This window comes from Odocoileus virginianus, chromosome 26, assembly GCF_023699985.2.
Source record: "Odocoileus virginianus isolate 20LAN1187 ecotype Illinois chromosome 26, Ovbor_1.2, whole genome shotgun sequence".
Classification (NCBI taxonomy): Eukaryota; Metazoa; Chordata; class Mammalia; order Artiodactyla; family Cervidae; genus Odocoileus; species Odocoileus virginianus.
The window spans coordinates 3,549,280-3,573,656 of record NC_069699.1 but is presented as its reverse complement, the minus strand read 5'-3'; the positions used below and the strand labels follow the sequence as shown (position 1 = coordinate 3,573,656).

The window sequence follows — 24,377 nt, the reverse complement described above, 5'->3', positions numbered from 1 at the left end:
AACTAACAGATATTGGCTCCCACAGGAGGCTGCGCTCTCGCGATATCTGACTCCCCTCTCTCGATATCTGGCTCCCCAGGGTTTTTCCCCAGCTAGGCTGCCGCCATGATAATGAAGCTGGAACGCCTGAAGGAGCCGCTGCTCGTGCCTCGCTGGCCGGTCTGAAAGTGATTGGGGGGCGTTCCTAGCAACTGCCTATCCCATTTGTTTCAGGGATCCTCCCTGTTTCTCTCCTGCTCGGCACTGACTCCCAACTATGCTTTTCCTTGACGGAACAGAAAGACGCCTCTGGACAATTTGACGAGCTCCAAGACTCAGTCAGTCTATCGGTGTGTACCCAGCTAACTTTTCTTTTGAGTGCGAAGAGGCTATTTGGGTGTTTAGCCAATTGGTACTGATGTGTGTCTGCTATTGAGGACTCTTTGTGAACACTGAAGGTCTTTTGGATGTCTCGCCGGCTGGTTCTGACGTGCGTCTGACGTCAAGGCCCACTTGTGTTGGGAAGTGTTTGTTTGGGACTCCGGGAAGTGTGTGGGTCTCTGTATTGGTCTTCCTTGTTGAAGGTTTGTGACAGTTCTATCTCATGGTGTGTGGGTGTGTATGCCATTTGTGTGATTGGTATTCTTGTTGCCATTTGTAAAGTGGAAATTCAGGTTCAGTTCATTAGAAAATTTTATCTATGATATTATGATTAAAGAAAAAGATAATTTTTTAACAATATATGACAATGGTATTTTTTAGATTATAGAAAAAAATGGTGAAGATGAAACTCTTGAAATCCCGAAATTGGATCTTTTTGCATATGCAGTTAGAGAAAGCTAGCTTTATAAAAATACTGTTTTCAGAATTCTGACCAGTTGTACTAAGCTGGTACAAGACTGGAATTTGATTTTCTTTGTTTTACTGGTCCCCAGGTAATAGTCTTCCTGTTAAGAGAACAAAATTTTCCTGGAATATTGAGCTGCTTTTGATAACAAATTGCAAGTTTCTTTCTCTAGCTAACTTTGAGCATTCCAAAAGGCTCCTGGGCATCTCAGAAGGAAATATTTAAGTAACAGGATTATCTGGTATACTAAATTATATGGAAGACATTTGATAACTTTCAGATCACACTGCCAAACTAGTAAGAAATCTAAAGGATTCTAATGGAAATGTTGTTTTGCTTCAAACCATATTTTTGACCCTAATGTTGGATGGAATTTGACCTTAACGTTGTTGGAATTAGGAATTTCCATCCCAGTGGGATGAAAAAAGTTGTCTAGCAACGTTAGAAAAGTTTAAAAAAAAGTTGTCTAGCAATGTTATCAGAATATATTTACTTATGATATGTTGGCTTTATGTTCACTGCCAAAAGCACATGTACAATACTTACGTGACAATAATGGTATAAGTGCTAAAAGTATGGCCCAAGAAATGTTTCTCCATCAACATACCTCTCTGTCCTTGTTCGTTATGTCTGATTGGTTTTCCCCCAATATGGATTAACTAGGCAGATAGATAAACAAAATGTTGGCCTAACATCAAGAGACATGAATGAACCCAGAGCAGGCAACTGAGCTACTCTGGCAATGATGGAAAAATGTATTGATTATTAATGCTTTCTATAGAAAGATTTGCAATTAAAAGGGAGAAATGATGGAAGAAATTTTCACATATTGATGTATGGGAAAGTCATTCTGGCTTATACATGGTTTAATTTGAACTTTTAATATATCTACCGTATCTGCTTCATTTATCTGTTGATGGCCGTTTAGGTTGCTTCCATGTCTTGGCTGTTGTGAGTAGTGCTGCTACGAATATTGCATCCATGTATCTTTTTGAATTAGTTTTTTCATCTTTTCTAGATACATGCCCAGAAGTGGGACTGTTGGGTCATATGGTAATTTTTTGAGGTTTTATTTTTTTAAGGGTAAACTCCATAATGTTCTCCATAGTAGCTGCACCAGTTAAGATTCTGACCAACAGCGTAGGAGGGTTAGAGGGTCTTTTAAAAATTGTTTCTATCTAGATATCTATTATCTAAAGGAATAGATGGATAATAATGCATAAGAACATTTTGAGAAGGATGAGTATTACAAGAGGAGTCCCTTTGCAAGCAGTTTAATACTTCATAGGTGACAGTGAATAAAAGCACTTGATTATTCTGAGACTATACATATCAATCTTATAGAACTGAAAACTCAGACTGGAGTAATCCAAGTTTTCCAAGTAGGAATGTAGCAATCATGCGTGTTCCCATTATGTAATGGGGAAAGGAGGGCTTATTCCATCATGGTACTGACATTGCTGGTTAAATGTGAGAGTGTGGGGAGTGCGTCTCCAATTTACACAGGGTGCAAATGGAATGTTCAGATGCATTCAGAGTTTTAAGGGTCAGAATCAAATCAGGAAACTAATCGTAGTGTGGATCAGGCTTTCTAACAGCAGTATTAAAAAAACTCTATATGTATAGTTGACAGGTCTGATTATATAAATATTAAAATTGTACTCGAAGTAGCTAAAAACAAAATTAAAAACAGATAAATCACTTGCAACATGTAAAGCCCTTGGATACTGTTCTTACCAACAAAGAGTTCTTCCAAATCAAAAAGAAAAGATGACCATCTAAAGTGGGCAAAGAACATGAATGAGCGTTTTTTAAAAGGAGAACATTTGAGTAGCCAGCTGGGTTGAAGCCCGGGGGCACGTGGGGGAGTAGGAGCCCAGGAGTGGACCGGTGATTACCTGCCGGAGGCAGCAGAACCCCTCAGAAGTTGGTGTGGTTTCGTTACCTCGCTGTAAGTGGGATGTAGCTGAAGTCCAGTTATGTCAGCTGGCCACTGATCACTTGCCATTATTAAACTTAAGTGTGACTTGATGACATATGGCTTATTCTTAACTCTTAAACAAAAGAAATTAGGTTTTAGCAAAGAGACATGTTTCTCTGTGACTTTTCTTAGCTTCCCCAACCCAGTTCAGAATGTCAGACCCTAGGTTCCAGTCTTTGCCCTTAGACGCTGCATCTAGGGACCATTCCTTGGCCAACATCTTGAGGGCTATTTTGCAGGTATCCCAAAATGATAGATCTTAATAATAATAAACATGTGCGTCCATGTTCAGTCTCTTGCAATCACATGGACTGTAGCCCACCAGATTCCTCTGTCCATGGGATTTCCCAGGCAAGAACACTGGAGTGGGTTGCCATTTCCTCCTCCAGGGGCTCTTCCAGACCCAGGGGTTGAACCCATGTCTCCTGTGTCTCCTGCATTGGCAGGCGAGTTCTTTACCACTGAGCCCCCCTGGATTCCCCAATAATAAACACACTGCCAATCAGATTTAAAGTTGGTCTTTTTAAGCGGCAGATCTCTTTCTGTCAAATTCTTACATAGAACCCAAACATGTAGTGAGACAGGTGAAGTGGAGGGTTGAGGCCACAAAGGCCCCTGTCTGCTTAGCCTCTTGCTGCTGCTTGTGGCAGCCCCTGTCCCCCAGGGCAGCACCCTGCAGCCCCCTGGAACACAATTGGACTTCAAGGAAAAAGTGTTCCCAAATCTGGCCTCTGTACACCAGTGCTAGATTAAATCTTGGAGACAGAGTTTTGGGTGAAGTAGAAAGAAATAGCTTTATTGCTTTGCTGGGCAGAGGGACACAGCAGGTTCATGCCCTCAGGCCTGTGTGTCCCACTCTGGAGGGAGTAGTAAGGAGATTTATAGGAATGCTTCAAAGACCAGGGGATTATCAGCTTGTGGACATTTTTCTGATTGGTTGGTGGTGAGGTAATTGGGAGTCAGAATCATCAACCTTCTGGTTCCAACCAGTCTAGGGTCTATGTGCTTTTGGTCAGCAGTTTTCATCTGGTGGAAGTCTGCTTCCTGTAAAAACAATTTCGATATATGTGTCAAGTCTTTAAAAAAAAAATCTTTCAGGAAACTTTGTGATTCTGCTATGTGGTGGATTTATAGTCTAAATCGTTACCAGTTCCCCAGCCCAATAGCTATTCTTTGTTTCTGCATCTTCACATTCCCCAGTCGTGAAATCTTGAATCAGCCTTTTACTTCAAAAGACAAGGGGGCTTGTATGTGGTTTCAAAAGCAACTTCTAATTTTAAGCAGTGGGTTCAGCAGTGTTGAATGAGCTCCATGAGGTAGAATGTGTAATCACATTTGTTAATTTGCTCAAAATGTGCAAACCTAAAGCATTTTGTTACTTAAGTGTATATCAAAACATCATGTCAGACACTGAGAAATACATACCATTCTTATGTCTCAAATTGACCTCATAAAGCTGGAAAAAATGAAATTAAAGTGAAGCATTAAAAAAGAATCTTAGGCAAACAACAAAATACTAGGTGTTTTTGTTTTTGTTTTTTTGTCCTCGAGGATTCCATTTACTTGACTGACCCATCAGTCTAGTCACCTGTTCTGACTCAAAGCAAGGTCAGTAACTCGCAGGAGAATCTGAAAGGACCAAGAGGTGTCACAACCAAGTGTAGAAGGTGTTCCTGGAGCCCGTATGGCTCCTGACCAGCCTTTCTCAGTAGGGCATCATAGGCATTCGGGGCCACATGCTTCTTCCTTGGGCCAGTTGAGTCTGAGCTGCAAGAAGCATCTGGCATCCTTGACCTCAGACATCAAGTGCCAGAAGCATGCAGCCGTCATTGCAGTGACCCAGGATGCTTGCACTCCTCTCCAAATATTGGCCCCCAAGAGGTGCTGTCAGCCCTAGCTGGGTATTCCCACAGACCTTGACACTGTAAGGGACAATGTAGGGATCTCCCAGTATGGACTGCTGTTTGTGGGGTGGCCCACAGCAGTTACTGAGGAGCTGTGAGCTCAGGTGTGACACTGCTGAGCATTAAGGCTTTGCTTTATAGAGGGTGTAAAACGTTTATTGTGTCCATCCTTCAGTTAAAGCTTTCAGTTCAGTTTGGTTTCTTTTTATGACTGTTCATTTCAGCTGCCTTGAATATATGACTGACATTAACTTTATTGAAGATGCCGTCCTGGTCGTTTCTGCGTTGTAAACACCACATGTGAAGCTAACTGTGCTCCTCACTCTTCCCGGAGGTCTGAGCTCTCCACTTCTGTGGCTCTGCTCATCTGTATTGGAGGCGTATGGACAGGGCATTGCTTTTAAGTGGAAGCACTTTTTACTACTGTGCTGATTTTGAGATATACTCCGGAGGAGCATAAGGGTAAAAATCCATACTTGTAAAAAGGTATGCCCCGAGCATGGTCTGTTCCTCCATGTCTGCCAGGCTGGAATTACCTCTTAGATGTAAATGATTTCATGGCCTTTAGACACTCAAGTTTACATAATGTAGGCTTGGGAGGAGCACCAGTGCCGCTCACCTGTATATGATGGTAGCAGGCAGGGCTTCAGTGGAAATGAGTGAAGGCAGAGTAGCAGGAGAATTGATGAGGTAAGGAATGGCAGGAAATATATGGTGAGAGGCAAATTGATCTTTTAAGCGTCATTGCCAAGAATGTCATTGTTTTCTGGGCCATAATTAAATGTTTTGAACACTTTTTCATGTTTAACAGTTAACAGAAAAGTTGGCTCACAACTTCTTTTGAAGGTCACTTGTTTATTGTGAAATGGACATAAGCAATTCATTCCCAATCTCACATCCTTCCCTTCTCAAAATTGTTTTTCCTGTCCAATACCTCACCACACCCTGTGTCTCCAGCATCCTAGTTAAAGGACTGCCATTGTCCAAGTTCCCAGACTTGCATCACAGTAGCAAGAACTTGAGTGCCTGGTCAGTAAACAGACTGACCACCAGCCTGTCCTGTGAGGACTCAAATTAAGTTGCTGTGGACTGGGGTCTGGATCCGGGTGCCCTGTGTCATCAGGCACATTTGGGAAGCACCCAGCACAGTTATTTGATCATCCTTTGATGAAAATGTATGTGGCAGGACAACACAAAGACACTAAAGTTTGGACAGACCTCATGAATATGAATGACTTTTTCATGTGTGCAAAAAAGAAGTAACTTCTTTACTTAGAAAATGATTCTGTAACTTGCAAAATTCTATAACACATAGAAATTTCCAGCATACAATGGGAACCCATCCCCATTCACAAAATGTTTCAATGAAAATTTCTCTCCCCACTACCAGACTGCCAAGATAATCAAGTGCTTTACATTTGAAAGGAAAAAAAAGAGTTTACTTTATTTTCTGTCTGATTTGGAAAAAACCTAGAACATAAGTAGAAGGTTAATATAGAAGCAGCATGCATAAGGTGTAAGATTTAATTTCTAAAACTGCTAACTCACAGAATTATTTAATATAGTTTAGATGCTTTGGGGAGAAAGAATAAATTACAAGTCATGTTTTCACAACACTTTCAAATTATTGTCTTGAGAGATAATGAAATGGAGTAGTAAAAGGCCAGGTGTGACTGTAAATCAATTAAAAGCAAATTCATTTTAAGAAATCAATAATACAAGTTCATACTGAGTGCCTAGCAGATGCCAGTTCTATGCTTGGTTTTTTATGTATATTATTTCATTTAGTCCACATAACAGTCCTACAAGGACTATCATTTTTCACAGGAGAAAACTATGAGTCCGAGAGGAATTAAATGCTTGTCCAGAGTCATGTGGAATTTCAGGAGTTGGATCCCTGGTCCATAAACTAGCCTCTCGGTCTGTTTATGGTTAGTTTAAACCATACAACTTAGCATCTAGACTCAGACACTCTTCCAAGTGAAAAGGAGTGCTGTTGATCATTACAGGGAGAGAGCACTGGGTGTTAGCCTCTGTAATGTGGATAGAGCTAGTTTATTTAGTCATCAGGCAAATTAAGTGTGGGGAGGGGACATAGAAATTGAATGAGGGCATTGAAAAATACTTGCTAGCTTCTAAAGATGGCTCCAACATACAAAAGAAAAACTGCAAATTCAAACATAATGAAAGATTATGTTGACTCAGTCACAACTCAGCTGAAATCCTCTATAATTTTATGTGAATTCTAGTCAATCAGTATAGCGGTATTGTTACTAAAGTCTGTGTGCCTGCCATGCAGTGAGGCTAAACGAACCGAAACATTGGAGTTTGGAGCAGAAGAAAAGATTTATCACAGGGACATGTAAGGTGATGGACAGCTCGTGCCCAAAGAAACCCCAGACTACCCAAAGGGTGTCAGCCAGCACTTTTAAAGGCAAACTTTCAAGAAGGGGTCTGGTTAGCTGTTACAAACTTCTGGAATTCTTCATTCTTGCAGCTGTCACATAGGGCAGATCACGATGCTCCTGTAAACCTCCAACAAAACACATGTTATTCTCTGTTCTGTATATGAACAGATTCTTAAAGTTCAGAATCTTGAGAAGGGCTCTCCTCTTTGTTTCAGGCTGTAGGCAACATCGTGTAACAAAATGTGCAGTCACTGTGAGTAAGCACCAGCAACGGAGCACAAAGGTTAAAGCAAAAGGGGCAGATCTAACGTAAAGTCGGGCTTGTTCTTCCTTGTCCATTTGATCTCATGTGCTGCAGAGCCTCCAGAAAGCCTCAGGCCACAGTTTCCAATAGTCTCCACTGTCCACCATGCAGAAAAGCTTCAAGTACCACGGTGTCCAAAATGCCCTTTACCGCACGTGAGAGTGGTCAGCGTGACTTTTCAAACCTACAGAGAACGTAAGTGGTTTGCGTTGGGACAAGCAACTCGTGGTAGAACTAGAAAGAAACATGCCGATTCAGGCTCCATTTCCTTTCCAGATTTTGTTCTCTAGACTCTCCTTTTTTTTTTTTTTTTTTGAGTCTTAATATCTTTTCATTGAAGCATAGTTGATTTACAATGCTGTGTTATTAATTGCTGCAGTGCAGCAAAGTGATTCAGTTATATATATGTATTATATACACACATACATGTATATTCTTTTTATATTCATTCCCATTATGGTTTATCACAAAATTTTAAATATAGTTCTTTGTGCTATGCAGCAGGACCTTGTTTTCTATCCATTCTACATATAAAAACTTAAATCTACTAACCTCAGCCTCCCACTCCCTCCTTCCCCAACCCCTCCCCTTGGCAACCACAAGTCTGCTATCTATGTCCATGATTCTGTTTCTGTTTCATAAGTAAGTTCATTGGTGCCATATTTTAGATTCCCCATGTAAGTGATATCATATGGTATTTGTCTTTCTCTTTCTGACTGTGCTTACTGTGATAATCTCTGCTTGCATCCATTTTGCTGAAGTGATGTTATTTCATTCTTTTTATGACTGAGTGGTGTTCCGTTGTATAGATGTTCCACATCTTTATCCATTCATCTGCTGATGGACATGTAGGTTGTTTTCATGTCTTGGCTACTGTGAATAGTTCTGCTCTGAACAAAAGAGTGTGTGGATCATTTTGAATTAAAATTTTGTCTGTGTATATGCCCAAGAGTGGGATTGCTGGATCGTATGGTAGTTCTAGTTTTAGTTTCTTAAGAAATCTCCATACTGTTCTTCACAATTGGCTGTACCAGTTTACATTCCCATCAGCTGTGCAGGAGGGTTCCCTTTTCTCCACACCCTCTCCAGCATTTATTGTTTGTAAACTTTGTGATGATGGCCATTCTGACCCTTGTGAGGTGGTACCCCCATTGTGGGTTTTATTTGTATTTCCAGACTCTTCTTGAGTGGGAATATTAATCTCCATCGCAGACTGCTTGTTCACAGCATTAAGCACTTCACCCACAATATCATACTCCATATTTTATCAATCCTAGGAAAAGGTCTGTACTATTATTATCATCTCCTGCCCAGAGGTAAGGAGACTGGAGCACCAGGAACTGAAGTTATTTGCCTCATCTCACATATCTGTGTGCTCTCTCTTAATTATTTATTCATTTCTAAATTTACAAGCTTTAGGTAAAGTTCACCTTTTAAGGTGTGCAGTTCTGTGAGTTTTGACAAGTGTATAGCATTATTTCCTGGCAAGGATTTGCATTAGCTTTTGAGGGATATAAAGAAAAATAAAGTGAAGACCCAGCTTTGAACAGTTTGTAGACCAGTGGTCCTGTATCCAGCACTATATCATGTTTTCCACCTTTGAGTCAGAAACGCTCTTAGAAATGTGGACGTGCATTAATGTTCTGGCAGATACTGGTTTTTTCCTTGATGGGGGTCGGGGGAAGGTGGAAACTGCCTTTGGGATCAGCCATAAACAATATTTCTGCAGTTTAGGGTTGTGAGCTCAGAACAGTTTTATAGACAAAAGCAAACTATGTTAGGAGGGCAAATGCCTATGCTATATAGAATATCACATTTGGGGCAAATTACTCCAGCGTGCTTGGAAATACAATGGAACAGTTTCTATATTGTGAGGTAGCAACTATTACTTTAGTAATGGGTAAGAGATTCCTTTTACTCCATTTAAAAGATGTAAAGCTAACCATTACCACAAGGAACTTTTTGTACAAGACTGAAAAATCACTTTCTCCTTTGGACTGTGGCATGTTTAGATTGTAAGGAAATGCTTTCTTTCAATAGCTGCTCATTTGGCAACAACTTCCCTGTGTAATATAGAGGTTGCAAACTGGAGAATGTATATTTAGTTTAATTCAAAATCCATTTCAATATGTTTTGAACCGCATGTGTGAAGGAAAGGCCAGTTCTCTTTTTTCTTTGATTGAAAGTTTCACTGTTACAATAGTGTTCATTTATAAATATTTCACATATATCTAAACAGCAGAAATGTGTTAAACTCATGAAAATGAAAATGTTTTTTCAATTTTATTGGTGTATAGTTGATTTACAATGTTGTGTTAGTTTCAGGTGATAGCAAAACCATTCAGTTATACAAACATACATACACACACACACACATATATATATATCTTTTTAAGATTCTTTCCCATATAGGTTATTACCAAATATTGAGCTCCCTGTGCTATACACAGTAGTACCTGGTAGGTCCTTGTTGGTTATCTGTTTTATGTATAGTAGTATGTATCTTAATCCCAAGCTCCTAATTTATGCCTCCCCCTGACCTTTTCCTTTTGATAACCATGAATTTGTTTTTGTAAATAAATTCATCTGGATTATTTTTTAGATTCCACACAGAAGTGCTGTCATAAGACATGTGTCTTTCTCTGTCTGCCTTAGTATAATAGCCTCTCGGTCCATCAGTGTTGCTGCCAATGGCATCGTTTCAATTTTCTGTGGCTGAGTAGTATTCCATTGTGAGTATACACCACATCTTTATCCATTCATCTGCTGGTGGACATCTAAGTTGTTTCCATGTCTTGGCCATTGTAAGTAGTGTGACAGTGAACATAGGGGTGCATAATATGTTCGAATTATGGTTTTCTAAAGATATATGCCCAGGAGTAGGATTTCTGGGTCATATGGTCATTGTGTTTTTAGTTTATTAAGTAACCTCCATACTGTTCTCCAGTCTCATTCTTTTTTAAAAATTTTTGTTTTTATTTTCATTAGGAGGTAGATCAAAAATGATACAGCTGCAATTTATGTCAGAGAGTGTTCTGTTTATATTTTTTTCTGAGTTTTATAGTGTAAATGTATGTGAATAATATGTAAATAACCTTAAATTTAGGTCTTTGATCCATTTGCAGTTTGTTTTTGTGTATGGTTAGAGAATGTTCTAATTTCCTTCTTTTACAATAGCTGTCCAATTCTCTTAACATCACTTATTAAAGAGACTTTTTTGTCCATTATATATTCTTGCCTACTTTGTCATAAATTAATTGATCATAGGTCCATGGGTTGGTTTCTGGACTTTCTGTTCTAGTGATCTATATTTCTGTTTTGGAGCCAGTTCCATACTGTTTTGATTACTATAGCTCTGTAGTATAGTCTGAAGTCAGGGAGCCTGATAGCTCCAGCTGTGTTTTTCTTTCTCAGGACAGCTTTGGTTATTTGCAGTCTTCTGTGTTTTCATACAAATTTTAAAATGTGGAAAAGCCAGTTCTTGTGTACAGTCAGAAGAAATCAAGATTTAAATGTTCACTTAAGTTTTAGAAAGTTTTTATATGTTTGAGCTCTTTCATGATCAAAAATTGATGGAACACTTTTCCAATGAAGAGTACACCTCATTTCTTAATAGATGCTGAGAGGAAAATGAGATGCAAATCTGTGTTTAGACTATAATTCAGTTATAGGTGTTCTGATGACCTTCCATTTACTGGCTCATGTAAGGACCATCATGATGCTTTAGTTATGGAGACAAAGTTCTGAGAAATTCATGCACAAATTCAGGAGCTGCTCCTTTTCTCACATCTTATTTTCTATCAACAGCAAAACAGGGCATTCAGGACTGCCTGGGGAATCTCTTCAGGGTAGCTTTTCCCGAATGACTGGTTGGCCGTCAGCTTGTATGCACTGGGAATGCTCTGTGTGCCTCCTGGATTGTCACTGGGCTGGTCTGCACCTACCTCGGAAGGGAGGCACCTGGAAAGCCCACTCAAGCTCTCTGAATGGCTTAGTCATGCTGGCTCTCCTCAGGACCAGAATTCTGGCCCCAACTTTGATCTGCACTGCATCTCTGTCTGGGCTTAGCAAATCTGGGGTGTCCCTGGACTATACCCAAAAAATGACTTATAAGCTATATAATAGCTTATTATAAGTTTTGTAAACATTTTTGTGTTAGGTACCAGGTATCAAGTGTGGACATTTTGTACCAACCCTTTTCGTGAGCTAAATGTTAATATCCTACTCAGAAGAACTCACCTCAGGTTCATAACCCAGATTATTTGGGAAGACAATATAAAGCAAGCTCCTTGTTAATGATGGTCCAAGAATAACTGTGGCCACCCTGCCCCCCTGTCGGTGGCTCTGGGTTAACGCTCTGCTGGAGAAAAAGGGCCAGGAAGAGCTGCTTCATTTCCTGGCTCAATCCACAATTTCTGAAAGAAGCCCAGGGAACCTAATTTCCATTCACTTTTTCCTTATAAGGGGTAGATTTTACATATCATGGTACATTTTTTCCATTTTGACCAGGGAATTAGTAAATTATGTCCAAAACGAACTCTAGCTTATCACCTTTTTATGTACAGTGTAGGAGCTACAAATGGCTTAATATTTTTAAGAAGTTGAAAAATAATGAACAGCAATTACTATTTCGTGACATTTGAAAATCATATGATATTAAATTTCATTGCCCCTAAATCAAGTTCCTAAGTAGCCATGCTCATTTGTTTATATATTGTCCAGGGCTGCTTTCATGACACAGTGGCAGGGTGGAGCGCTTGCAACAGACCTTGTATGACTTTACAAAGCCCCAAGTATTTACTGTCTGGCATTTTACGGAAAAAAAGAAAACTTCTCACCCTAGAGCTGGAACAGCTAACATTCAACATCGCAGCTGAGTAAGCACCCACTGTGAAGTTTCCTGGTGTTAACTTCCTTAACCGTGTGTTGTAATGAGTGGCTTTGGCGTGGCTATTAACTCTGTTCTGGGAAATACAGAAGAGGCCAAAGATGTGTGAAATTTAATATAAACATTAATATAAAGAAATCAAAATCTCTTCCAAGTGACTTTCATAGAAAAAAATGGAGATAATTTTCTCATTCAATATAACTAGCTCTCTTTTAGACAAGATAATCCTTAAAAAAGTATCAATTACAATAAAACTCTTAAATTTATTCTCCAGTTTTTTAGTCCACCTTTCCACTCCATCAAGTTATTATGAGTTTAGCCTCCTACTCCTCAAAGAATCTTTGGAGATTAGAGAATGAAGATTTAATTAAAATGAAGTTGAGAAAACAACTCTAAAATTGAGGCTGAAGAACATCAGTTCAGGGGAAAATTTAGCAAACACGCATCTCGCTAGATTTATTAGAAGCTGTGAATGATGCTGCTGTCTCAGAGTCATAGCAGACATGTCTGTAGTCTTCGTCCCTTGTATTTGCTGGAAAGGATCACTTCCTTTCATTACGGGCTTGTCTTCTCAGTCACTCTGGGTGTTGTACACCTCATGTCTATCAGATGAAAATGTGACTATCTCACTCCTATAGCAAATGATGGGAAAAGTTGTATAAAGATCCTGAAGTCTAGAAGCTTTTGAGACATTTACTCTTATAATCTCTGAACCAGACTTTGAAGAACTGATTTAGAGGTTTCACAGTTAGGCTCATGATTTCACGGAAATGCCATTTAAACTGGAGCAGCTTCAAGATTCAACAAGTGGGACATGTTTAGATAAGCTGTAGCACAGTGGCTTAGTGAAAAACAGAAACATGTCTCAAAATGGTATGGGGATTGTGTGAATATGCAGAAGTAAGTATGCAAAAACACCAAGATTCATAACTAAAATGATGTACACCCCTAAGGAACTGAGGGAGGGAAAACAGGGCTTCAGTCCTCAAAATGTGGTCTCTAGCCCCCTGCAGGTCAGTGAGCTGGTTGTTACCAGTCTGAGACAAGAAAAGTATGGGAATCCAGAGTAACTGTTCAGAAACTTTTGTAATAGCAGTAACTTTACTGTTGATTTTTAAAACTAATTTAGCTTGTATTTTTATCTTTTTTTTTTTTACCTTCTTACTTTTATTTTTGTGTCTTTAAAAAATTTTTTAAATTCATTTTATTGGAGTATGGTTGATTTACAATGTTAATTTCTGGTATATAGCAAAATGACTCAGTTATATATATATATGTTATTTTTCATATTCTATTATGGTTTATCACAGGGTATTAAGTATAGTTCCCTGTGCTATACAATAGGACCTTGTTGTTTTTATGTCTTTTTTATTTCATTTTTATTTAGTAATTCACTTTTATTGTATTTCACAAATGTATGTCTGTAACGGACTGGAAAAAATGAACTTCCTTACAGAGAGTCTAAGAAACACTGTATGTTGGGAAAAAACTTGTTGCTTAACATTAAATAAGTTACACATTTTCAAGAAGAAATGTCATTTTACAGACATGACAATTTTATTTTAATAAAAGGCTGTGGTAACACCTGGTCAGTTATTTGCTATCAAATTACTGTGCTTGACCAGAAGGAGAGAGTTGTCTTTTTTTTTTTCCCTTGGGTTTAAACAACTTTTAAATACCAGATGCTGCTTTATGTGGCAGGGGTGTGACAACAGAATTCTATTTAAATGGCTAAATCACTGCTGAAACATAGTTTAAGGTAGGGGCGGGGGTGGGGGGAGGACAGAAATCCTACAGAAATGTGTCGATTAAGTTCCTGTGCAACCAAATAGAAATGTCAGGATCTTCCCCCACTTAAGATGCAGGGACAAGTGCACTGAGGCATGAGAAAAGAATTTGATTTACAATTTGAAGGAAAACCAGCAGTAAGATAATTGAGAGCTGGAAAGCAATCTTATTCCAACCAAATTGCTTTCCTCTGTGTATGCTCCATTTAGAGGCGAGATTCGAATGCTTACATTTAGTTTGTGCATATTTTCTTTTCCCTTGTGAATATTCCATCCTGTCGGATTAGGACTGTTTCTCTGCTGTGATCAGCAAAGGAGAATATTCCGAGTTGCCCAGTGCTGGATTATGACTGAAGCTCTATGAATAGGAAGTGTTGTTGTTGTTGGTTTTTTTTTTTTTTTCTTTTTTAAGTTCAAAGGTGACAAGCTGGCTGTTAATGAGAACATTCTTGGTCTCTAAATTGCTAAAATGTGGATTCTTTTTTAATTTGGGTTCATGAGAATGAGAAACATGAAAGCACCTTCAGATTTTAGAGTTGGTAAAATATTTAACAGTAACAACACCCACAACAACAGTAACAATCGGTATTACTGTTACCGATTCAGTTTGTTGCAGATTTAATGAATACCACCAGCCTTGGTGTTGCTTACAGTGTACTTTTTCCATGAAGTATTCATGAACAAAGATAGTTTTCCCCTCCTGACCTGTAGCAATTAAGCTTATATTCATGGGTACAAAGATAAGATGTGTGCTGTTACTGCCAAACCCTTACGTAGCTGGTTCTCTGACTCACAGAGATAGTCATTTCTTTATAATTTTTGAACATCTTTGACAGAATTTGTCTCAGAAGTTTGGTCCTTGGGCCATGTGTTCTGCCCATGAAAGCACATTTTTATGTCTTGCAAAGAATAAGAATTTAAAGATCAAAAATACTTTTATATTAAAACATCCGAGTGGCCCTCTTAGTTTTATCTTCTTGCTCACGTTAGAAGGTGTTTTGGGTTTGCTTACAAGAAATGCAGACCTAACATTCATTTTGATAAGCGTCTCCTGTGAGCTCCTGATAACATTAGGGGCCAGAATCAGAATTCTACTGCTCTCCAAAGGTAAGGCATAAGTTATCATTTGGGTAAGAAAAATAGAGGAAAAGTAAACAGGAGTAGACAATACAAATTAAGTTTGAGCCAAGAACATGCCTGTTTTAAATTTAAAATTGGCTATAAGCCAGAGCAGGTCATACCCTGGGTGCCTAGAGGAAGATGGAGGTAAATACAAGGGATATTTTTATTTAAATAAAAAATCTACAGAACCACAAGCTGTTAGCTCTAGAACTGATAGTCTATGCCTCTCCTGGGCAGACCTTTGTCCACATGGACCAGGTCTTCCTGGGGTTGGTGAGCACAGGCTCTGTGGTCATGCCTTCTCATACCCACCTCACACCTGCAGGTTACAGGCAAGAGCCCACTCAGTCTGGGAATTAGGAACAAATGTGCCTTTGGCGTGAGCCTGAATCAGCCCCCAGTTCTGCACTGCCCTGTGACTGAATAGGAAGGATTGTAAGAGCTGTAAATGACAGAGAGGGCTTGGAAGTTTAAATTACATGTGATTATGCATGCACATGCACACACACACATGCACACAATGCATACAAACACATGCACACCCACAGGTACACACATACACACAAGTATGTATGTGTATACTTGTACACATGCATACACATACATGAATACACACATGCATGCCCCATGCATGCACATTCGCATCCCCAGCTGCACTAGAAGCCTACCTACCTAAGGGAACGAGGATTGATCAAGTTAAAGCAAATAATCCTAGGAGAAAAATGTGATACATACATAACTTAAATATTTTAACTTAAAACACATCTATGTACATTTCAATTTCTACATCTTTTGATAGAACTTTTTTTTCCCAAAAGCCAATGAGACTTGTCTTGAGCAGAAGTCTGATGCTCAGAGGGCATCTATGGTTCTTGTATAAACTGCACTCTTCAGGAATCATCTGTCATTTCCAACTCAGGAGTCTATATGGAGAGTGTGCTCAGCACCTGCACAGCCACCTGTGTGCAGACTTGGCCTGGACTCTCAAAGCTTTGTTGTAAAGCTTTTATAGTTCTTCCATCAGACCTAACTTGATAGCAGTAATGTTTGGCAGTACCCTCTTCCCCCTTATCTGGTCTTTCCAAAGGATTCAACTTAGTTTTTATGGAAAACACTCTTCTTCACTTTCATTTGCTTATGTATTATTTCACTAGATTTTATAGTCTAATAAGACATGGTACTTACATAAACAACTTTGGAAGAAAACGGATACTAAGAGCTGAAGGGTTTCAAATGGACATGCGTAGAGTTACCTACCAGCTTCATAATCCATTGGATTTTTATCTCTAAGCTTTGCAAAGAGGATGGAGGTGATACTAATTGAACTGTTTTCCTCATCCCTAAAAAGTTCAAGATAAAATTTTTGACGTAGTTCCCAAAATTTATAGAATCTGATGGTCTGTATTTTTTCACTTACATGACCTCTGGCTTCATCTTCTTTCTCTACAGTCACTTTTTGTTAAAACTCATATATTTTCTGTGTTCCTCGTACCATAAAACACATTCAGTCCTTCACTGAAATGGCAGTGTGACTGAGCTTAGTAGATCTTTGCTTTTGCTGTTTTAAGCAGGTCATGGTCCATGTGTTATAAGATTTAGATTCTAAAATGAGCACATGATGAAAAAATCCTTTAGGGAAAAGAACCGTTGGACATCCATTGATAAGATTCTAGTTTAGTCCAACATAGATATACAGAGGTCTGAGCATTAATCTTCCCAGAAGCTTGGAACAGATCCCTAAGTTGAGAGCTGGATGAAGCAGTGTGGCCTGTCTTTAGGGAAGTACCTGACAAATCAGGTGTGGTTGAAACCAGCGTGGTGCTGGGTGGGGTGGGGTGGTCACGCTCTGAGAAGAGTCCTGGGAACGGAGGTTCATGCCCCTCACCTCAGGCATCTTACACCACGCTGCATCTGACTAGCTACGTATGTGTTTCTCCCTGTCTATCAGCTAACCCCATGTCCTGACAAGAGAGAACACACACTCCTTCCAGTCTCTCTCCCCATATTCACTTAGGACATGCTCAGCAGTTGTGAGTTAAAATGGAATTGGAGAGGTAGAAAAATTTGTGCCTTTGGACGTTCATGGCCTGTTCTCCCTGTGTTCACCAGAAGTCCTTCAAATATGTAGCTCCTATTTTATTACCAACTGTACACTCTTAATAAAGGACACAATGTTTATATTTACTATTAATAAACCAATATGTTCTATGAATAAGCTAGTAAACTGGTAGTCTTCAAAAAAGAACTGCACATAGTGCCTGTTTTAGTGTTTTCCTTGGTAGACTGTCAAGGCATGGCTGTTATTTTGGGTGATTTTTATCCATCTCTGACTGATCTTTATTTGAGTTCCCTGAACTGATGTATTTTTTAGTTCTGACAAATTTGGTATGTAACATTTGACACCTTTGAAAGTGTGACCCTTGTGGACACTGGTTTGTTTTTAATGTGACAGTGTTGCATCATGATTTAAGGTTCTGAGCAAGGACTTGGGTGGGACTATCTGGTTTTAAATCTCAGCTCTCCCCCTTGCTAAACATAGGACCTCAGGCTCTTTATGTAACCTCCATGCACCTCAATTTCCTCACCTAGAAAGGGCATGTTAATAGTATCTCTCGCGTGGACTTACTGTGAAGATTAAGTGAATTCATCTATCTAAGGTGCTTGACTCACTACTTGTGTGCCGGAAGTTATCAGCCACTGGTTGTTACTAATGCCGACCTCGCTGTGTGTGTGTGGCTTCCACACCAGTGGCCACGCTGTGAGCCGCCAGTGCCTGGGTGCGACGCAGTCGTGACACTTGGTGTTCTGGTCTCTCACGTCTTCCTCCTCTCCCGTGCAGGTGGCCCCGGCCATCAAGGAGCGGATGATGAAGAAGGGGAGCCTCATGCTGGGCTACCAGCCCCACCGGGGGAGGGCCAACTTCTTCCGGCAGGTGGTGATCAGCCCTCAAGTCAGCCGGGAGGACATGGACTTCCTGCTGGATGAGATAGACCTCCTGGGGAGGGGCATGTAGCTGTGGCTTTGGGTCCCCCAGAGGCACGGGTCCTGCCCCGAGGGTAAGGGTCCAGGGCATCCGGGGACACACGGACTGCAGCCCTTCTGGGGAGGGTAGGACACATGCCCCATCCCTGTCCAGCAAAACCGAAATGCTAAGCAAGTAGTGTTAAGGACCCTCTAGTTGCCAGGGGGCTACTGCTGCAATATAGGAGGTAGCGAGAGGTGGGCCTCCTCTCGGACAACCCCTGGGACAGAGCCCCGGAGAGTTTAGTACCACGTGGGCTCTGGGCACATTGCTTTTGAAAGAGCACCTGGATTAGCAGGTGGACGAGTGGTTTACAAGGTCTGACCCAGAGACCAGCAGCCCTGGAATCCTGTTAGAAACGCCTGGCCTCAGCCTTGCCCCAGACCCACTGAATCAGAAACCCTAGAGGTGGGGGAGCTGAGTGCTCTGAACTTCACGGAGCCTTCCAGGTGCTTCTTAGGCAAGGTAAAATCTGAGAGCCAGCAGTTCAACGCAGCTTTGAATTAACTGAGTACTACTCACTCTGATGTGTTTGCCCGTAAAGGGATATCTGATACTTCAGTGGCTCTGAAAATGCAGCTGTGGCCTCTTAACACTAATGTTTAGGGGCATCAGAAGTATAGCGGAGCTGTGTTTAAAAGAGAAACTGTAATATATATAAGATGTTTACTTTATGGAAAGGTATCTCTTATGCAGGCTAAATGTTTACTCTCCAAAGTTAAAATTAACCACTATCTATTATGAAGTATCTGAATTAGAGCTAAGGATAAAAGACAGACTTTGTAGGTAGCCTTTTAATCAAAGCAATGTCCCTAATTCATTTCCCAAAATAATTCGTGTCATTAATTGGTAGTACATGTTAGGTACCTATACATGTCTCTAATTAGATGCCTCTTAGCTTGAGGGGCCCCTTTCTTATCTTGCTCTCTGCTTGTAGGAAATAACGAGAATGAAGTCCAGGGTTATACGACATTCCCTTTCGCAAGCTTTAAAATGGCAGTGTACACTTATTAAAGGGTTTGTATTGGGCAGAGAATCAGGGAATTAGAGGTCTTTTGGGGCAAACACCTCCGCCATTTATCCTGGGAGTGGATAATAGTAATTCTGTCTCTAATCCTGGTCCTAGATCTCTAGCAGAATTTCCTTTGACTAAGAAATAAACAGAATTCAGAGGTGTGGGAGTAGAGGTCAACAAGGTGCAATTATGACTGTAATTAAGGCTCCCCTCTGGAAAGCAAGGGACTGAGAGTGTTCAGGTATTAGATGGGAGCTGAGGCCAACAGGGTAGTTAGGCCTCTGGTTGGAGCTCCGCCTTGGAAGGCATGTGACTGAGTGTTCAGACGTTAGACTGAGCGTTTTCAGTACCCATCTCGTACGCTTTCGCTAACCTGCGCCATTTAAATTTTGAAGAGTTAAAAAACAGATATGTACTATTTGCTTGTATTCTCTATTTTTATTTCAGAGTGTGTGGTTTCTCAGTATCTCCATTGGTCAAAGAATATTTTAAACTTTCTCTGAACTACTTTAATCTGTAGTATGTGTATTGCATCTCTTGTTGCCTTTTTGTTTAAACATCTCCCTAAAATGTTCTGAAACTGATGTTTGCAATAATTTGGGTTTAATGAAATAAAAAAGCAATGTGAGCATACAGTGTGTTTGGCTTTTCTTTTCCTATCCTTCCCTCTTCACTGGATTGTACCAATATATGTTATTTATTTATTTTGTAAGCAATACATAATCATTTTAATTTTTTAGGTGTTAAAATCTTTAAAAAAAAATTTTTATATTGGAGTATAGTTGATTTACAGTGTTGTTTGTGGTAGGTTGATTGATTCAAGAGCTTGATTCCGTTTAATATATATATAAATAATCTTTTTTGGATTCTTTTCCCATATAGGTTATTAAAGTGTTGAGCACAGTTGATTATCTGTGTTTATATATATGTGTGTGTATGTATGTATATTAGTGTGTGTATGTCAGTCCCAAACTCCTCATTTCTGCTTCCCCCATCTTTCCCCTTTGGTAACCTTAAGTTCGTTTTCTATGTAAGTCTCTGAGTCTGTTTCTCTTTCGTAAATTAGTTTATTTGGTGCCAATACATTGTATAACACTCAGTTGGTGTTTTACTTAATTGAGAACAGGTTTGAAGTGGTCTGTTGTTTAGTTAACACCTTACATTAAGTAGAGAAACCAGTTACAACCAGTACAGGCTTGCCTCTCGTTCAGTCTGTCTTCATCTGGGCGGGCCACGGGAGACCCCACAGCCCCAGTTCAGCTCCTGTCGGGCCTTCTTTTGTGAGGAGGCAGTTTCTTGGTCAATGGGGAAGAATGATGCTACCAAGTACTTCAAGCATCCCACTTCTTTCTCCTTAAAATATACAGACATACCATCCCCCAATCAGATATTTGACTGAATGATCAAGAAACATTTTTTGATAAAAGTGAAAGTGAATGTCGCCCAGTCGTGTCAGACTCTTTGTGACCCCATGGTCTATACAGTCCTTGGAATTCTCTAGATCAGAATACCAGAGTGGGAAGCCATCCTCTTCTGCGGCAGATCTTCCTGACCCAGAATTGAACCAGGGTCTCCTGCATTGCAGGTGGATGTTTTTACCAGCTGAGCTACCAGGGAAGCCCTTTTGATAAAAGGTCAATTGTAACTCATTTGACCTTTAAGCAAAGGGGTGGGCCTGCTGCTCCAGGCCATTATCTATGTTCGGGGGGATGCACAGTGAGGGAAGCAGACAAAAGGCCCTGCTCATGTGAAGAGCAGTCAGTCAGCAAGGCTGGCTGTTGTTCCTGATCAGTCACTAAGTTGTGTCCGAGTCTTTGTGACCCCATGGACTATAGCACGTCAGGCTTCCTTGTCCTTCACTGTCTCCTGAAGCCTGCTCAAACTCATGTCCATTGAGTCGGTGATGCCACGCAACCACTTCATCCTCTGTCGTCCCCTTCTCCTCCTGCCCTCAATCTTTTCCAGCATCAGGGTCTTTTCCAGTGAGTCAGCTCTTCACATCAGGTGGCCAAAGTATTGAAGTTTCAGCTTCAGCATCAGTCCTTCCAATGAATATTCAGGGTTGATTTCCTTTAGAATGGACTGGTTTGATCTCCTTGCAGTCCAGTGGACTCAAGAGTCTTCTCTAGCACCACGGTTTGAAAGCATCAACTCTTTGGTACTCAGCCTTCTCTATGGTCCAGCTCTCACATCCATACACAACTACTGGAAAAACCATAGCTCTGACTATACGGATCTTTGTCAGCAAAGTGATGTCTCTGCTTTTTGATACAGGGCAGGTGACAATGTATATTTTTAAGAAAAAGTGAAGGGGTGGAGCGTGGTGTCACTGAGGATGGACTTGGCTGCTGGAGAGAAAGTTAGGCAGAGCCTCTTTGACGAGGGAGCCTCTGCACAGAGGTCAGGGAAGTGGGGAGAGCCCTGTGGCTATCTGGGGACAGGGTATTACAGGTGGAGGGCTTGGTCAGCTGAAGGCTGGGGAGCCATACTTGTGGTCCATCCAAGGACCAGTGTGAAGGCAGTGTGGCTGGATTGGCAGGAACAATGGGGTGAGTGGTAGTCAGGATGGGGCAAAGGAGTCAGGGACGCCTCTGGGGGTCAGGACATTGGGCTGTGTAGGCGGGACTCAGACGGGTACGCATTGGAGCACCTGAGCAGGGTATTGACGTGATTCAGCTTATATTTTCAGGGGATCACTCTGACCACTCTTTGAAGAACAGGGTGTGTGTGGGCAAGGGTGGACTCGGAGTTCAAATAGGGGGCAGTTGCAATAGTGCAAGCAAGGAATCATGGTCATTTATGCTAGAGGAGTAGTGAGGGAAGTGGTGGAAAGTGCTCTAATCCTGAAGGTGTTGAAAGGTGGAGTCCATAGGTTTGGCTAGTAGAGTTGAGTATTTTAAAAAGAGGGGAGAAATCAAGAATAGTTTTACTTATCTTTGGCCTGCACAATTTTAAGAAAGGACTTGCCAGATCCTGGGATGAGGGCTGTAGGAAGAGAAGCTCTGCCTGGTTTTAAGTCACATACAATATGAGCTGTCTGTACGTCAGCCAACCAGATACATACAAGAAATTACTTACAAGTCACAACTTCCGGGGGCCATCAGGCTGAACCAGGGAAGCACTGGACACCAAGACCCTTAAAATAAATGCCTGTGGGGTGGGGGGAGCATGAGGGGTGCCATAGCCGAAAGGAGGAAAATGATACAGGTTTTCTGTTTCTTTATTAGTCCTGCAGGTGTGGTGTTTCTCATGGCAAGTTCCACAAGTATGAGCCTCCTCTAATGCAGAAAACCAAGGATGGTGACAATTACTAACATTTACTGAGTCCATTAGTACGTCTTATTCACATCTCCCAAAACTCCATCAAGGTGGGAGTCTTATCCTCATTTTTCATTCGAGGAAACTGGCATTCAAACTGTGAGAAATTTCTCCAAGATTATCAGACTACTGAGTGGTAGACCGTGGGGTCAAGCCTAAGTCCACCTCTCCCCAGAGCCCAGGCTGTAAACATCCTTACTTTGCTGCTGAGAATGTATGGACAGAAGAGGACCACCCTGGACTAGTCTTGTCACGTGGCTCTGCCTGGCGTCCCACAGTCACCAGGCAAGCAAAGCATCGAGAACTGGGCTTTCATTATTGCCTTCTGATGCTGAAGCTGAAACTCCAATACTAGGGCTACTTGATGTTAGGAACTGACTCAATGGAAAAGACCCTGATGCTGGGAAAGATTGAAGGTGGGAGGAGAAGGGGACGACAGAGGATGAGATGGTTGGATGGCATCACCGACTCAATGGACTTGAGTTTGAGTAAACTCCAGGAGTTGGTGATGGACAGGGAGGCCTGGCGTGCTGCGGTTCATGGGGTTGCAAAGAGTCAGACACAACTGAGCAATGAACTGAAGAGGGAATAATTATATCATACTGTCATGTCCCATTTTTCAAACCAGAAGATAGGAATTTTCCTGTCTGGTTCTTGCCAATGAAGTTGGAGGGTAACAGTCCTTTTGGTTTGAAACAGTAATTTTTTTACAGGGACCCCAGTGGAGGTGAGAATATTTTGAGTATTCAGCTGTTGCTTTCTTCCCAGACCTTTGTGAGTTCCATGTCTACGTGGGCACATGCTTACTTGACAACATCACTCAGTGGTCTCACCCAAACTCAAAACTGACTCAAGGTTTTCTGTCCCCAACCCCACATCCCTCCTCAGACAAGTTCCTTAGTCCATGTCTCCATCTCAGTGAATGACATTGTTTTCTATCTAGTTTGGCAAACCAGCATTTATAAATGACACCTTATATCTCTGTCTTTCCCCACTGTCTAGCCTATTAGCAGACCTTGTTGGATTCACCTGCAAAACATGTCTCCAGCCCATCCACTTATCCCAGCCGCATTGTCATGGCCAAATCCCAAACTCTTCTCACTTCTCCTCCGGACTATAGTTGTAGCCTGCTTACTGCCTCTACACATTGATTCTGGACTGCGTCCCATCTGCTCACCATACTACAACCAGATTAAAACACAGACTGATCCTGTCTCTCGCTTTGTTTGCTATTAGGGTTGACAACAACAGACTCTGCAGAAGACCCTTAGGAAAGCTATTGGTCAAGGAATGCTAATTAAAAATTTATTAGCCTGACTGGGTAGGGGCCAACACTGCCCTGAACGAGCCTCAGTGGGGTCTCGGAATCAGGGGCTGGAGATGCCTGTTTACAGGCTTCAGGTGTGTGCACTCAGGTAGCTTAAGGTGGGTCTGTCAAAGCAAACTGGTTGGGACATAATCCATCATGTAACAGTGTGGGGTTGGTGGGCACAGCGAGGGGAGCATCTTGGCACAGGTCTCAATACATAAACTGTTGTGTGTGATAAGCAGGCTGAGCCCTCTTATCCTGGTGGAAGAGATGAGTCAGGTGTTTGTTTGGATAAGTGGGTTGACAGGCATTTTCTGAAGCAAACAATAAAGTCGCTCACTGATTTACATGAACCTTCTGAGCGAAAGTCTCCTGGGACAAAACTAAATCATGTTGATGTAGGTGACTGCAGTCCTGATAGTTAAGCTATATGAAGGCAAATGGTTTTAATTCCCAGGATAAAGATCAAATTCTGGAAGTGGCTGCCAAGGCG

The 24,377-nt window shown here is 41.0% G+C and overlaps 1 protein-coding gene across 2 annotated transcripts in view; it reads left to right on the top strand.

The window, feature by feature from the left end:
• The window catches only part of GADL1 (glutamate decarboxylase like 1), a 179,810-nt gene extending 159,920 nt beyond the window's left edge, over window positions 1-19,890 (top strand). Inside the window, exons 15-16 of one of the 2 annotated variants that reach the window (XM_070455301.1) lie at window positions 18,060-18,276; window positions 19,705-19,890. In XM_070455301.1, the coding sequence (XP_070311402.1) occupies window positions 18,060-18,233 (174 nt within the window). In that variant the 3' untranslated portion in view covers window positions 18,234-18,276; window positions 19,705-19,890. Of the gene's footprint in view, window positions 1-18,059 lie in introns of both variants that reach the window. The other variant, XM_070455300.1, reaches the window with a different exon arrangement.
• Window positions 19,891-24,377: the final 4,487 nt, after the last annotated feature.